The 16,167-nt window shown below is 42.5% G+C and overlaps 1 protein-coding gene across 5 annotated transcripts in view; it reads right to left on the reverse strand.

Annotated features, from left to right (window-relative positions):
* LOC129830145 (E3 ubiquitin-protein ligase TRIM33-like) overlaps positions 1 to 14,829 on the reverse strand; it is a 33,250-nt gene extending 18,421 nt beyond the window's left edge. Inside the window, exons 1-12 of one of the 5 annotated variants that reach the window (XM_055892439.1) lie at positions 13,318 to 14,829; positions 8,989 to 9,107; positions 8,698 to 8,845; positions 8,134 to 8,266; positions 7,835 to 7,951; positions 6,382 to 6,496; positions 5,589 to 5,735; positions 5,274 to 5,391; positions 4,506 to 4,801; positions 3,978 to 4,163; positions 3,659 to 3,715; positions 3,259 to 3,468 (exon numbers count right to left, since the gene is read on the reverse strand). In XM_055892439.1, the coding sequence (XP_055748414.1) occupies positions 3,259 to 3,468; positions 3,659 to 3,715; positions 3,978 to 4,163; positions 4,506 to 4,801; positions 5,274 to 5,391; positions 5,589 to 5,735; positions 6,382 to 6,496; positions 7,835 to 7,951; positions 8,134 to 8,266; positions 8,698 to 8,845; positions 8,989 to 9,107; positions 13,318 to 13,876 (2,205 nt within the window). In that variant the 5' untranslated portion in view covers positions 13,877 to 14,829. Of the gene's footprint in view, positions 1 to 3,258; positions 3,469 to 3,658; positions 3,716 to 3,977; positions 4,164 to 4,493; positions 4,802 to 5,273; positions 5,392 to 5,588; positions 5,736 to 6,381; positions 6,497 to 7,834; positions 7,952 to 8,133; positions 8,267 to 8,697; positions 8,846 to 8,988; positions 9,108 to 13,317 lie in introns of all 5 variants that reach the window. The other 4 variants (XM_055892437.1, XM_055892438.1, XM_055892441.1 and 1 more) reach the window with 4 other exon arrangements.
* Positions 14,830 to 16,167: the final 1,338 nt, after the last annotated feature.

Below are 16,167 nucleotides of genomic sequence, written 5' to 3' on the forward strand. Positions count from 1 at the left end.
TCTGATTTTGGATTTCCCCAAACCTAAAGTTATGCATTTATTTTAAAAAGTAAATTTGTTTGCCATATTCTCTTACAGTATTCCTTACTGGCCTTTTTGCAAACCAAAAGGATGATTTGGAATGGATTTTTTTTTAACACATGCCACATACAGGCCAGTGATGTGGAATGAATGCAATGTTGATCCATCCACAGATTTCCCTCAGCTCAGACAATGAAGTCTGTTGCTGTTTTAAACCCCTAGAGTTGATGTACACCGCTACGTGGGAAACTAATTAGCTTAAGCTAGAGATATGTTTTTTTGCATGGGCTGCAACTCAATCCACTGCATACGCCGATGTTGCCCATCCGCATCTGCGGTGAAAGGTGGCAGTGCTAGATCGGTGTCTGTCAGACCATGACACCTTCCTGAAAATCGCATCCAAATGACCTTTCTATGGAAAGATAAGACTCTCACGAACACTGTGATACTCTCCGTTTTGCTCTACGACACCCACAAGCGTCACGGGACTCGTCTGAAGTCAGTACATCCGATCTGCCAACTTCTGTCTGTAGCATCTGAACCGTTCAGGCTACACACTAATATGACCCCTCTATGGAAAGGTCAGTCTCTCAGGTACATGTTGGTTGTTTTACTCTAGGACGCCCACAAGCCTCACAAGATTAATCTGAAGGTAGACAGGTAACAGTTTTAAAAAAATGTTTGGAAGTATATATGGAGATAGAAGCTGTTATTCAATGTGTTCTATGTGCTAATAGCAGTAACGCCAAATTCAATGTTACATCAAATAAATTATAACTTAAGGGATCCTAAAACTCAAAATCAAATAGCTAAATGATCCTTGGTATGACCATATTTAAATTCCATATGTTAGCTTAATAATTCCCATTCTCTCCTTTACCGCAGTTATGAAGGAAGGTCAGATCCTCTCAGTAACCAGGTGACATGATACACCATCAATAGCTTAATTACTATACTCAAAAGGGTATTCAGTGTATTGTAATGATTTCATAACCTTCCCTTGATCTGTACCCGTCTACAAATTCATCCCTGGCAAGTTTTTAAAGCACTTTGGTGGCTTTGAGGTTAAATAATTTTTTAACATTTACTATACATCTAAGGATCCTTAGAGACAGAATAGGTTATTCAAAAATTATGAAAACCATATACTTTTGCACACAGACGGACCCAATTAAAGCAATTGTGTGATTTTCTTACTGAAAAAAAACTTGCTCCTGAAATGATTTAGATGTGCAACAGAGAGGAGTGTGTAGACCTACGCAATCAAGATACACCCCCCCCACACAAAAAAAACTATGTTATTTTACTTTGGTTGTGTAGATCATTGAGGGGGAAATCCCAATTCAAAAAAGATTTTGATTTTCATTTACGGGAGCAAAATGTGACAACAGTGCAAAGGGTGTGTAGACTTTCACTAGGCACCACATTACAGTTCACCGGAGTTGAGCCAGGTTCCAATTCCGCTCCCTACCCCCTTCCCCTAGCTCCTTCAATGAGCAACAATAGGAAATTACCAGATAGGTATAAAGCAATATGGCAGAAGTTACATTGAATATTAATCATACAGTGCATTTAGAAAGTATTCAGACCCTTTTCCACATTGTTACCTTACAGCCTTATTCTAAAATGGTTTTCAATCTATACACAATACCCATAATGACAAAGCGAAAACAGATTTAAAAAAAAAACATAAATACCTTATTTACATAAGTATTCAGCCCCTTTGCTATGAGACTCGAAATTGAGCTCAGGTGCATCCTGTTTCCATTGATCACCCTTGAGATGTTTCTACAACTTGATTGGAGCCCACCTGTGGTATATTCAATTGATTGGACATGATTTGGAAAGGCACATCTGTCTATATAAGGTCCCAGAGTTAATAGTGCATGTCAGAGCAAAAACCAAGCCATGAGGTCGAAGGAATTATCTGTAGAGCTCTGAGACAGGATTGAGTCGAGGCACAGATCTGGGGAAGGGATTCAAAAAATGTCTGCAGAATTGAAGGTCCCAAAGAACACAGCAACCTCCATCATTCTTAAATGGAAGAAGTTTGGAACCACCAAGACTCTTCCTAGAGCTGGCAGCCCGGCCAAACTGAGCAATCCGGGGAGAAGGGCCTTGGTCAGGGAGGTGACCAAGAACTCGAACTCCCTGGATGGGAGAACCTTCCAGAAGGACAACCATCTCTGCAGCACTCCACCAATCAGCCATTTATGGTCGAATGGCCAGACAGAAGCCCCTCAGTAAAAGGCACGACAGCCCGCTTGGGAGTTGGCCAAAAGGCACCTAAAGAACTCTCAGACCATGAGAAACAAGACTCTCTGGTCTGATTAAACCAGAATTGAACTCTTCGGCCTGGATGCGAAGAGTCACGTCTGGAGGAAACCTGGCACCATCCCTACGGTGAAGCTTGGTGGTGGCAGCATCATTCTGTGGGGATGTTTTTCAGAGGCAGGGACTGGGCGACTAGTCAGGATCGAGGGTAAGATGAACGGAGCAAAGTACAGAGAGATCCTTGATGAAAACCTGCTCCAGAGTGCTCAGGACCTCAGACTTGGGCAAAGGTTCACCTTCCAATAGGACAACGACCTTAAGCACACAGCCAAGAAAACGCAGGAGTGGCTTCGGGACAAATCTCTGAATGTCTTTGAATGGCATAGCCAGAGCCCTGACTTGAACACGATCGAACATCTCTGGTGAGACCTGAAAATAGTTGTGCAGCAATGCTCTCCATTCAACTTGACAGAGCTTGAGAGGATCTGCAGAGAAGAATGTGAAAAACTCCCCAAATACAGGTGTGCCAAGCTTGTAGCATCATACTCAAGAAGACGAGGCTGTAATTGCTGCCAAAGGTGCTTCAACAAAGTACTGAGTAAAGGGCCTGAATATTTATCTAATGTAATATTTCCGTTTTCATTTTATTTTGATGAATTTGCAAACATTTATAAAAACCTGTTTTTGCTTTGGTGTTATGGGTTATTATGTGTGGATTGATTACGGGAAAAAACGATTTAATCAATTTTAGAATAAGGCTGTAATGTAACAAAATGTGGAAAAAGTCAAGGGGTCTGAATACTTTCCGAATGCACTGTATTACTAATACCTATCCAATCCCCTCAGATCTACAAAAAAGCAAAGAGGTAGGGGCCAGTAGAAAATGAGTGGGATGAGAATGGAAGCAGGTATGGTTAGATATGGAGGTACGTGACATGTGCCTGCTCCCTGAGCACTGTGTACCTGAATGGGAGGGATGTCTGGTAGGCAGGGCAGGTTCTCTGGGTTGGTGACAGAGGGTATGAGCTCAATGGCGCCCACTATGGGGCTGGCGGGGCCACGGTGGGCATGGGCGCTAGCCATGCTGGCACTGGTGGGACTGGTGGGGTTGGCTGCGCTCACGTTGTGGAGAGAGGCCACTGGGAAGGGTCCAGCATGACCTGGGTTAGAATGCTACAGGGAGAGCGAGATGGAGGGAGGTCAAAAACTACAGATTTACAACAGCATTAACTATTCATTATTGTTCAATTCTACCAGGTCTACAACGTGCTGAAAGGTCATTTTTGGAAGCATAATCACTAATCATGCCCATGCAACACAAAACACAACTACTATTTAAGTACAAGTAGAAAAAGTGCCAAACCCCTGTTAGATGTAACAAACGAAACCTGTGGTGGCTCATCTCAGAATCTATAGTCAGCTAAACACAAAAAGGTACCCATACATACACACTCAGTGAAAATTCTGCTACAAAATGGTGACAGTATCGCCAATCAGTCATACCGGTTTCTGCATTAAACATATATTGTTTACTGTATATGTGACTGTTCTTATTATTATAAGGTTGTTGTCTTTCTGAACTATTTCCCTTCTGGGGAGTAATAAAGTATCTATACTGCAACTCAATTCATTACAACTTTTTTTATCCCCTCAGGGACATTATGTGAGTGGTGTAGTCTGACCTGTCTCTGCAGCTGGGGCTGCATCATGGGGGGGTACTGCTGGCCGTTGGGCATGCGTGGCTGGGCGCTGGGGCTGGGCATGCGGCCCTGTCCCGGGGCCAGGCGCAGGTGATGGGGGGGGTACATGAGGGGACCGCCATTCATGGGGCCCCTCTGCTGGGCCTGCATGCTGATGAGGCGCGGGGGCTGGGGAGTGACAGTTATACTTTTACATAAAAATTACATTATAATGAACTAAATCCTTAGAGCAACAGATAATACTCAGTACTATTATAGTTCTACTATGTTATGACTGTATACATCTTTTCTGTAAATAAAAACGTTTTAACCTGGCTTGACTTATGTACTCTATCGATCAGTGATGTAAATGGTAACAAAATAAACGCTGATCACAATTTGCGATGAGAAAATGAATACTCCCTATATTCACAATAGGTGGGTAAACAGTGTTTACATACGTTTACCCTTCACTACACCACTGCTATCGATGGGAACAACGGTACCCCAACAGTCTACCTGTTGCTGTACCATCGGAGGTCCACCCTGCCTGGGGTGCTGCTGGGACATTTGGGAAGCAATACGCATCTGCTCCTGGATCCTCTGTTGGTGTTGCTGTTGTTGTTGGTGTGGTTGTTGGTGCTGCTGCTGTTGTTTCTGCTGGGCGAAGGCTTGCTGCTGCATGTGCTGCAGCCGGAGCTGAGCCAGGTTGATCTGCCCTGGGTGTTTTCCGTGGCCTGGGTGGCCATGGCCCGGGGAGATGGGCCCCACCATAATGTTGGGAGGGTGCTGAGCCTGGGGCATCTTCTCAATCACCAGGTTCCCTACAGTGGGAGGGGAGAAAGGAGAGGCTAAGAGTAAGTGACTGAGTGTATGAAGATTCCCCTAGACCAGGGCTGTCAAACTTATTTTACCCTGGGGGCCGCATTAGGTCCGGAGGGCCACACAAAAAATGTGTTATATTTTCTCACTACCAAAATTTGAGGGGAAAAAAGTATTCTATCCAGTTTTTTCAAATTCGATGCTCCCTGACTGTCTAGCTTTCATTTGGGTGATTATTAGGGAGCTGGACACAGTCAGGAAACTATGAATGTATGTCCATTATCATTACTACACAGATTCCATTTGGTTTTAGTAATTTTAAAGTAGATCGAGTTTGCCCCCCCCCACATCTCCCTTTCTATGAAATGTTTTACACTGTACCATCACTGACCAGAAACAGATGTCCTTGCATACTTCCTTGCATGTAGAGTAGTAAACCCCCAAAACCCAATCACAGTCAAAGGGGGGTCCTCTCACCTAGGTTGACCACATTCTTAGCCCAGAATGTGGGGTCACAGAAGAAGCGAACAGAACCATTAGCCTGAGGCACTGGTTCCAGTCCAGCCTTCAGAACCTTGCGCAGCTGGTAGATGATCTGAAGAATGAAGATATTGGGATGTCATTTGTTTGCAGATCGTATATAGACATATACTATATACAGAGGATCGATTTCGGATAGGGCAACCATCATAGCTTCCGCATATTATAGTGCACCCTTTAGCCTTTCGTCATGGAGAATATGTCATGGCGTGAGCTTTTCCCTGAATGTGTGTGTTTATCTGTATTCCGTACCAGCCTCTTGCTGTAAAGCAGGGCGGTGCTGCTGCCGCTGTTAATGGCAGAGTGGGTGAAGTTGAGCACGTGGAGGATCTGCCTGGCCAGGTTGGCGATGTCTGTCTGCTGGGAAAACAGCTTCATGCTCCTCTCCTTAGTCACACTCTGGAGGACCAAGGGACAAACGGTAAGGAGAAACATTACATTTTAGTCATTCAGCAGATGTTTTTATCCAGAGCAACTTACAGGAACAATTAGGTTTAAGTGCCTTGGAAAGGGCACCAACATATTTTTCAGTCTGTTCAGGGATTCGAACCAGCGACTTTCCAGTTACTGGCCTAAAACTCAAAACTGCTAGGCTACCTGCAGCCCATTAGGCTACCTGCCATTACCAACAGGCATCCGCCTATGTGATTACTACGTAATTAGGGTAAACCATAACCCCTTTGTTATTCAATTAAAACAGTATCCAAATAACATCACAGAATAAACTTCCCATCATCTGGCAATGTAGGAGCAAGATTAAGTTCATAGTGATTCATTAGTATTAATGTTTCTCAATATATAGGCCTAGATACAGTTCATTAGTTTATAGTGATGAAAACACTGATGGCGCATTTCCCGAACCCTAGCCCTGGATTAAAAATCTTCATTGAAAGTGTGTTTGAGTCCAGGACTAGGCATAATCTGGCTGTAGGAAAATGGGCCTGAGAGCATAAATAGTTATACACAGAATGTCATTTTTTCAATTCTAAGGGTTCTGAAGATAAGTTTAAATGCATTCCTTGCATAGGTTCCATTATCGCCTTACCTCAAGTTGCTGCAGTAAACACTTGCCCTTCTTGTTGATTTCGTTGATAAGAGTAAACACGGCTATCTTGATCTCATGCTCCACCTTCCTATGGGTCTCAGTAACTTCCTTTAGCCTGGATGGAAACAGACACAGACACTCAAACTAGAAACACACTAATAAACAATAAAATAGCACTTTTAGTAAATTCTGTGCAACTATCAGCGTGTGTTTACTGTGAATACTGTAGCTGTACCCGCTTTAAGTTACAGTTTTAACAGCGGCCAATTAGGCTACTGTGGCTATTTTATCATAATGTAGGCCTACCAGAGTTGCCTACCATCAAAACCAATGGAGGAAAATGCATCCTATAACATTTGAACATGGAAATAGCTGTTCTATCATTCAGCCTACAGTAGCAGCCAATGTGTGGTGTTCAATGTAGGCCTACATTCCATGAGACTTTTGAAAAAAACATGCAAGGCTTGACATTACCCTGTTTATCCACTTGTGTTTCAGACAAGGTGACAGAAAATCTTGTTGTGTTTGACGCAAGAAACCACTATACAAAGTAAAATGCATTATTATTCCCATACCATTATTACAGAGAATCAGACAAATGTTACTATCCTCTGCCTATTGGCTACTACCTGCCTCAAAATACAACACTGGCCCTTTAAGAAAATAAATAAATAATGACTCGCTTTTCAAAGCACACGTTTCGTGCTCTTGTAGGAAGCAAAAACTCCCCTGTTGCTGACCACAAATGATCTATCTGGGCTAATAACTCACTAACTAGCAAAGGATATGAACAAAATGTGCACACGTGGCTACATGCAGCTCTCGCTTTGATCTCAAAAGAAGCGCATCTACTCATGACCGCTCATGCTGTAAACACAGTTCAGTTCAAAGTAAATGGCACATATCCACATATGGTAAGAGTCTATTTGCATATAGGCCTACTGCAGCTCTGATTGGTTATTCCACACTGGTCTGTGTAGAGTACGGGCTGAGTCGTGCATGTTACTGCAATAGAATCCTACTCAGATGCGTTCTGCCTACAACAAAATCTCTTTTATAGTTTAGTTTTGGTATGTTGCATTGAAAGTGGATAGTATTGCGTTGATTCGATCACATTTGCCTCAATAAAGGGAAACTAACGAGGAAAACTCTAGAAAGTTAAGTGAAGTTCAATCTCATACTTTTCTCCGTGGGCTGGCAGACCCGAGGGAGCTGCGCGGCAGTCTCGGGGCTACTACGCACAGCTTAAAGGGAACATTGGGAGGGGAAATTTTGCTCAAATCATTAACAAACCTGTATGAAATCGCTGTAGGGTGAAGCGGCCCCTAGCATTTTTCCCACTCTGGTTAAGATTAGGATTGGGGGACAGGAAGCTGGTTCTAGATTTATACCTTGCAGCTATGAAGTAGCATAGCAAGATACTTTCAGAGAAGAGATGGGAATGATGCTGTACCTGCTTGTCACATGAGCGTGAGAGTAGTGGACATAGGTCTTTTTCTCCTGCAGTTTGGCCATGTGTGTCTCAATGAAGCCTTTCTGGTTCTGGAAGGCCTCCTCCAGAAATTGGTACCTGAGAGCGGAGAAACTTTGTTCAGCAAAGAACACTTGGGCTTAGATCACTGGACTAGATGCTGCTTTTCTCATTGTGCCCAATCCTCATTGGAGATAGGATCCACGACTAGAATCCACTACAGATTTAGATTTCCTATTCTAAAGATCAATCCTGTGCTGTCTATGCACTGCATGTACTACCTGTGCTCCTTGTGTTCCAGCAGTTGGCAGTCCCGACAGGTGAGTGTGTCACAGGTTTCACAAAAGAGTTTCAGGGGCTCCTGTTTGTGGACGGGACAGAAAACAGGTCTCTGACCCGACGCACCTACAGACTCTACAGAGACAGAGAGAAAAAAAATGAAAGAAAGTATGAAAGAATGACATTTTGTGATTGGGTAGAAAATAAGTGAAAGTATGAGAGATACATAAATTAATACTTCAGGAAAGTCTGATAGAATCACAATATATAGTACTGCATGCCAGCTATACTGAGAACCAGCAGGGCCAATCTACTATTGGAACACACCGACTGATTCTGCAGCATGGTTGCCATGGCAACGGCAAATCAGCTATGAAGTTTGGAGGCCTGGTGAAACTACACCGTGCTATGAGACACCAAATGCCTACACCAGAGCCTTCTACTTGCAAATAGAAAGCACTGGCCTACACATCCAACTATGTCAAATTGTCACTTGATATTCCATAGCATAGCATAGCATAGCATAGCACATTACATATTGTGTTTAGGTTTGTAGGACAGTTCACCCTCAGAGACGTCCTCTTTCTTGCGGATCTTGTGGTCCTTGGTGATTTTGACCCTCTGGTGAGCCTCGATGCAGGTCTTGCACAACCACTCTCCACATTCTGCACAGAAGCCTATGGTATCTGCGTTGTCCTCACAACTGGTGCACATCTGAATGAGACAAAACACATGACCCCACTTACACACATACTTAGGCTAGGCTACAACCAGCTGATAAAATGGGAGCTTGTATTAATCAACCATCCACTTCAATGTAACTGGATTGTGTTAGAGTTCAATTGTGGTATGTATACCTGTGCAGATTTTTCATCTGAAGTGTTGGAGGCCTCGGTAGTGTCCTTGACAAAGTAGTTGTCAATGATGTCGCTCTGTTTGCAGTCTTGACAACAAACTATGCACCGCATCACATTCACTAGAATAGACAGAGGAAAGATACAAGAGTGAAGCACTGGTTAGGCCTACATAAATTTACAAAGAAAACATTTGAAATCAGCAACCCTGAAAAAACTGAATTTTCTCACTAATTGTTTTCATACAGATACTACAGGGGTCAGAGGTTATTCAAAAAGCTTATATAGAAAAGAGACGGATGCAAATCATCAAAAGCATTAGGCATCACAAGCTGGTTCAACTACATAACATTTTTTAATGATCATTTGTCCCTCCACATTTTTATTTTACCTTTATTTAACTAGGCAAGTCAGTTAAGAATTTTTTTTTATTTTCAATGACGGCCTAGGAACAGTGCTGCCTTGTTCAGGGCAGAACGACAGATTTTTACCTTGTCAGCTCGGGATTTCGATCTTGCAACCTTTCGGTTACAAGTCCAACGCTCTAACCCTAGGCTACCTGCCGCCCCTGAGAACACATGTTCTCAGCTTGTCACAAACACCATTTTTTTTGATGAAGATGAGTTTGATTGTATCTAAAATCTGAACTGTATGGAAAGACTGGTTTCTGGTTAGCATTCTTCGACAAATGTCAGCCATGTCAGTTTTTTGCCATTTACAATTGGTTGGTACTTAAACTTAGTAATAATAAAGATGTTACAATTGAACTGGTAAGTACCATATGAATAGCGGAATATGAAATACATTAGAGGGCCTAAGTAGGTGGGTGCTACACATTGGTGGTGGATGAGGCAGTTTCCCATTGAGGGTTGCGAAAAGAGTTATATAAATCCATTAAATTATTATTATTTATTCTGATTCAGCCCAAAATTTCCTATTCTTTTCAAGATTTCTGAATAATGAGGTTGCTATGCTCATGCAGAAAATGTAAATCAGTGAGCTATAACATAAAAGATCAATTATATGCATGATGAAAATACATAACCCTAAATGTTGAATATATAATCCTTAACTACCCCACACTTAACTCCCCTCAACTCCCTTAAACCCATCAATTAAATCCCCCTGTACATCACTGGATGCAGCACAAACCGGTTTGAGCCAGTCTTTACCGGCTCGGGCTGCACACAGCCGGTTTGTGTAAGCCCCAGCTGCAGGGGGTTCTGAGTGATTGGCTGTGAGTGCAGCTGGAGGGTTTGTGAGACCACACCAACAAGGCTGATCTGATCTGCCACTGCAGCTGTGACACCTTCAACTGAGGCAAGTCAGGGTGCATGCACACAAACAGTATCCAAATGCATAATCTATTTCATGGTTGGGTACTGTTACATTATACCATTTATATGACCTAAATAACAGGTGAAGCAGAATTTCATGCATGAATGTCTGAAATTGTAACATAGCTATCAGACCTTTTTAGTAGCCTACATGTATGTGTATGACACTGAACATTTTGTACCATTAGTACACATGTTTGTTTATTCAATGGTCAGGCCCTCCAGCAACAGTTAGGCCTACTGATCCACATGAAATTTAAACTACAAATTATGAAACCTTTATTTAACTAGGCAAGTCAGTTAAGAACAAATTCTTATTTTACAATGACAGCCTACCCCGGGCCAAACCCTCCCCTAACCCGGACGACACTGGGCCAATTGTGCGCCGCCCTATGAGACTCCTGATCAAGGCCGGTTGTGATAAAGCCTGGGATCAAACCAGGGTCTGTAGTGACGCCTCTAGCACTGAGATGCAGTGCCTTAGACCGCTGCGCCACTCGGGAGCCTTACTATTAATGCCACATTCACATAAGCAAATAACCCCAAATATAATGTAATGTTGTTTGATTGGCCTAACACTTAAATTTGTAAATAAACAACATATAGCTTCAAAACATGTTTTCAAGTGTAATTCCTTGCATCCATAGTTCAATCATTGAATTTGAGTTTCCCCCAACCCAATCCCCCAGCTGTAGGTAGGCTATACCAAACCAAGTGGCGATTTTGTTATTTTTTGTAGACTTGGCACACTAGGAAATTTGAGATGGCATTGTAAACAGTTAGACCCAAGTCTACTGCTCTTATTTAGGCTCCTGTATTTATGTTTTACATTGAAATCATCCGATCTTAGCCATGTTGATAAGACAAAGTGGGTCATAATAATTTAAAAAGAAAAAAAGAACAGCCCTTGGGTAGTTCAGACCACAGTGGCCAAAATGCCATCTGCATTGAATAGGCAAGGCATAGTCTGGTCCCATATTGGTTTTTGTGTATAGCCAACCACTATGGTAATTGTCAATTCCAAAAGTTTGCTATGTCAACGACCATAGGGGGTTGGCTGCAATACTCACAAACAGATCTAGGAGGACCAGACTAGGTGTAGGCAGAAGTGTCATAATGGCATCTTCCATAATGCAATGGGGGCTGACAAGCAGAAAGGGTAGTGTTCCTGGACCATTATCAAGTGTAGCGTAATGGTTGGAGTCAGACATATTCATCCCATGGCTGTACCACATGTCCACCAATAAAAAGATGAATAACTAGGTCACAACTAAAATGGGAAACATTTTAACTTGATTTAATGCCAGAAATAATGCTGGAATGATGTGTTCTTGGTTGCCCATGATCTTAGCCTAGGCCTAAATAACTTGTCTGTAAATTAGTTCTGAATGTCAATAGTTAGCCTAGGGTTAATGTATCAAGAACGGGTTTACTAGAATTGACCATTGATAGAGTAAAAGTAAATAGTAATCCAAATTTTTGCCAAGTGAGAAATGGGCCTAGGCCTAATCATTATATCAAGCTGGAAAAATTTGGTTGGTTGATTTCTTTGGACATAACTGGCTATATGAATCAATCTGATTTTGAAAAAAATCTGCTAAATGAATTTAATTAGTATAGCTGGAAAACATTATTTCTTCCCAGCAAACAACCAAGAGTACCATATTTCATCAGTCATTTGATTTGTCAATGGCGTTATAGGCCTATATCGTTGAGGTCCAATCGCACGTGGATGTCCTCCTACATTATTTGGCCTCTATTTGGCCTAGAAAAGTTGTGTTCTGTCTGAAGACATGCACACACCTATGACAATCATGTCACCCGGTCCCAAAGCCACACCATAACAGAATTTTGGGGGCTTACCAAATATGAATGTGGCTTGTCTTTATGTTGGCATTGTAGTTCTGGTGTAATTGTCATGCAAGTATAATGCTCGGTGGATGGACAAATTTCCCACCTTGAGGAAGGATGGAGAAACTGAATTTTGGGTCTTAGCCCAAGGCTCTTCACAGATAAGACAAACTGAAAATAAGTATACTGTGTTGCACATGTGATATTCAATATGAATACTCTTCTGGCATAGACCTATCAGGCCCAAGGGCTGTTGATTATTCAGTATGCTATGTTGCATTACTATAACGAACTATGTTAGGCCCAAAGTGAATCATTATTGTAATGAGTCACAGTGTGAGTAATATATATCTATCGCCATATGACGTCTGATAATTAGTGGAAAACCATATTATCATGAAACTTTCCATCAAGTCGATTTATTTGCATATCATTATGTTTGCTGACCATTTGGCTGCTGCCTGGTACTCAATGCTTATAAACAATTGCCATTGCACATCTATACCCACTTCAATCAAACAGGCTACACTCACCTTAGCCCAATATTGGACTAAATGGGCCTAACGTTACTCCTTAGTCCAAGGACATTGCATGTTCTGTTAAAAGGGCGAATTTTCTCTGGAAGCCAAAACAGACAAATTCTCAATCTTAACGTGCATCGACTCTAAATTGCGGTACGATTCTAGGAACATAACATTTTCATATAAAAAATATTTTCACAAATGCAAAATACACACTTACTGTACACGGTTTTAACAGTTGCAGCCGAAAGTATTTTTCAGTGACAACTCGTTTGTGGCATCGGTCTTCCGTTTACACACAGGTGTTCGGAGACGCTAGCTAATTAGCACAGGTAGTCAGTCCACTCGGTCTTCCGTAAACAAGCGCTGTAAAATGGAAATTTGGCCGTGTGGGAACCGTAACCTTATACAAATGTGTAAGGCGTGTATAATTTTAACTTTTTATTATGAATCGACGATATGGAAGATTAAGTCCTTATGCTTTCAAACCCGTACTGCAAGTGATGTGTGTTAATGTTCAGACCGATCGTGGCGGCACAAACCCCCCTAAAGAAGATGCCTTCATCCAATGACTAACTGTTAATGTGATGGAACTGAGAGTCATGATCAAGGGCTACACTCACCTATGTGGGTGTCTGGCTGTCCGTTCGGCCCGGGCACCTGTACGGTAACTTGTCGCTCTGGCTGGGGGATACATTTCAAGCAAAATGAGTGAAGACAAGGTAATAGTTTAGGTTCACAGTCACGGGTCTGGAGACTTTGTTTACACACAGCACACGTATCCATAAGGTTTATTGGGGTGACGGGGTTGGCTGGTGGAACCGTCGGCGGTGGGGACATTTCGGTTGTGAATGTTGGTGAGGTTGCAGCAATGTCCCCAGCACCCGAGGACTCGGTTGTACCCCCATTGGTGTTCCCAACTGGGCTGCTGCTTGTGCTGCCTGCCCCCCCTGCGCCCGCGCTGTTGCTGCTAGCGTCCCCTCCTCCACCAACGTTAGCGGGTGTAGGCATCTGAGAAACATTCTCTTGGGAATGTAAATCATCTCCTTCTTTCGAATCGGGCTCTATAACAATCACCGAATTCACATCTTTCAATTCGGGGTCCCCGCTATCCTCTCCCCGTGGTTCTGAATTTAATTTGGAAGTGCTCTCCATATCCTCTTCGCCTTTGTTGTCCGCCATCTTCCTTCCTCTTTGAACCGGAGAGGCTACAGACACACGCCTGGTGCCCAAATTGATGACGCAGCCGAGAGTCGAGACGAATGGATTCAGTTCAGTCAGTCGTGCTGATAAGCCCTTACCAGCTAGTTTTTATGCTGGCAACAACAGCAGCACGGCGCAAGTTACAACTTGTTAAAGGAAGTTATGTTTATTTCGATGGGCGAGGGAGAAATAACTTGTAGTATTGGTCACCATCTTCAATTTGTTCCATCCCCCTTGATTTTATTTCTAGTAGGATAGCAGCGATAAATAACTTGTAATATTGATATTAACCATCTGGATGTCACCCTGATACATTATACACTGCTCAATCGGGAGAGTTTACGCTGCGACACAACACGGGACACCGTGTCCTTCACTCCTGCTTGCCGCAGGAGAGAAGTAGCTTAAAAATATATATATATTTAACCTTTATTTAACTAGGCAAGTCAGTTAAGAACAAATTCTAATTTACAATGACGGCAATACCGGACGACGGGACAATTGTGTGGGACTCCCAATCACGGCCGGTTGTGATACAGGCTGGATTCGAACCAGGGTGTCTGTAGTGACGCCTCAAGCACTGAGATGCTGCGCCACTCGGGAGCCCACCAGCTAGATAGTGGGTAGATAATATCAGGCCAGGATGACAGCTAAAGCACATTTTTTTGTGGTGATTTTCACCGAAAATATATTGGAGAAAAAAAACGAACAATTACTCTGATTAAAACACCCCCAAGTCACGACTTCGGCAGACAAATTTCACATTCTTGCTTAAATTTCTAGTCGTAATCATAAACTAGCTAGCTATCTGTCGAAGGGATCATCAGGACGACTGAACCGAATGCGCTCTTCTCCACTCGACTCTCTCTGTGCAAAAACGTCCTCAATTTGGACACCAGGCGTGTCGGTATAGCCTCTCCGTTTTGAACCGCAACCCTGAACGTCTTACGTACCGAGGTAAAACAAAAAAAAACTTGTTACGTCATTTCGTGATTTACAGTCTTGCGTTTGACTATTGATTCATGCGTAGAATTAGGAATTTTTATTTAACCATCATTTTATCAGGGTGTCATACTGAGACCAAGGTTTAGTTTACAGATGAGCCCTGAATTACAGAAATCACACACAACGCAATTTGTATACTAGAAAGGAAATGAACATTCTTATGGGATAAAGGTCAGCCATTTTGGTCAGGGAGTTGGTCAATCATGGTTTGCCAGTGCTGTAATAAGATTGTATTGTTTAAAATATTGTTAGCCACAGTTTGAGGAATGATTCGATTAATTTAGCAAATTAACTGCTAACATTCCATTCAATGTGTCAATCTATACACTGAAATCAGTTGATAGAACATAGACAAGTTTTAAATGCAACAAGTACTGACATCATATATCACTCACAGCTTTCCAAGAAAACAAAAATGTAGGCATTTATGGTCTGTTTACATGAGGCTATTTATACAGAACATTTAAATAAAACCCGTATAAACTGTATATTTATGAAAATATTTTAGGTTAACAATTACAATTTCTGATATCACGTGCCTTTGAAATCAAATCAAATGTGATTGGTCACATACACATGGTTAGCAGATGTTAATGCGAGTGTAGCGATATACTTGTGCTTCTAGTTCTGACCATGCAGTAATATCTAACAAGTAATCTAACAATTTCACAACAACTACCTTATACACACAAGTGTAAAGGAATGATTAAGAATATGTACTGTGGCGTACAGCAGGTCAGCCACCAGGGGGGGACTCGTCGAGGCCTGGTGACAGACGGAGTATACATCACAAAGCGATGGCTCCATCTGCTGGACGTGCCAGGTCTCGACGGGCTCTCCGGCCAGGACTAATTTGGGCTGATTGGGGATTGGTGAGTAATCAAGGGCTGATTGCTCACCAGCTGTACAACTACCATAAAGAGGGAAAAATTGGGGTAGGAAAGGACTCCCGTATAGTTGGGGACGGTACCAGAGGTAACAGGAGGGAGTTCAGTTTTTGATCCCCACAGGATACTGCAAGACCCAGAGAGGGTCTCTTGGGGGAGACCTATTCTTTTCTTTTGGACTATTATTTGAATAAACACCTTTGAAATTGAGCTAATCCTACTATGTCCGTGTCTGATCTGTGTAAACGTTTTGACCCAACCCCCTGGTCTGCCAAAGTGGTGGAGAATGCAGGCACTCTGATAATGTGGTCAGATCAGGGTTGACGTTTACGCAGCATCAGCATGGACAAGTTGATAGCTCAGTTCATCCGGGCCCAA

The sequence above is a fragment of the Salvelinus fontinalis genome, chromosome 31 (assembly GCF_029448725.1).
Source record: "Salvelinus fontinalis isolate EN_2023a chromosome 31, ASM2944872v1, whole genome shotgun sequence".
Taxonomy (NCBI): domain Eukaryota; kingdom Metazoa; phylum Chordata; class Actinopteri; order Salmoniformes; family Salmonidae; genus Salvelinus; species Salvelinus fontinalis.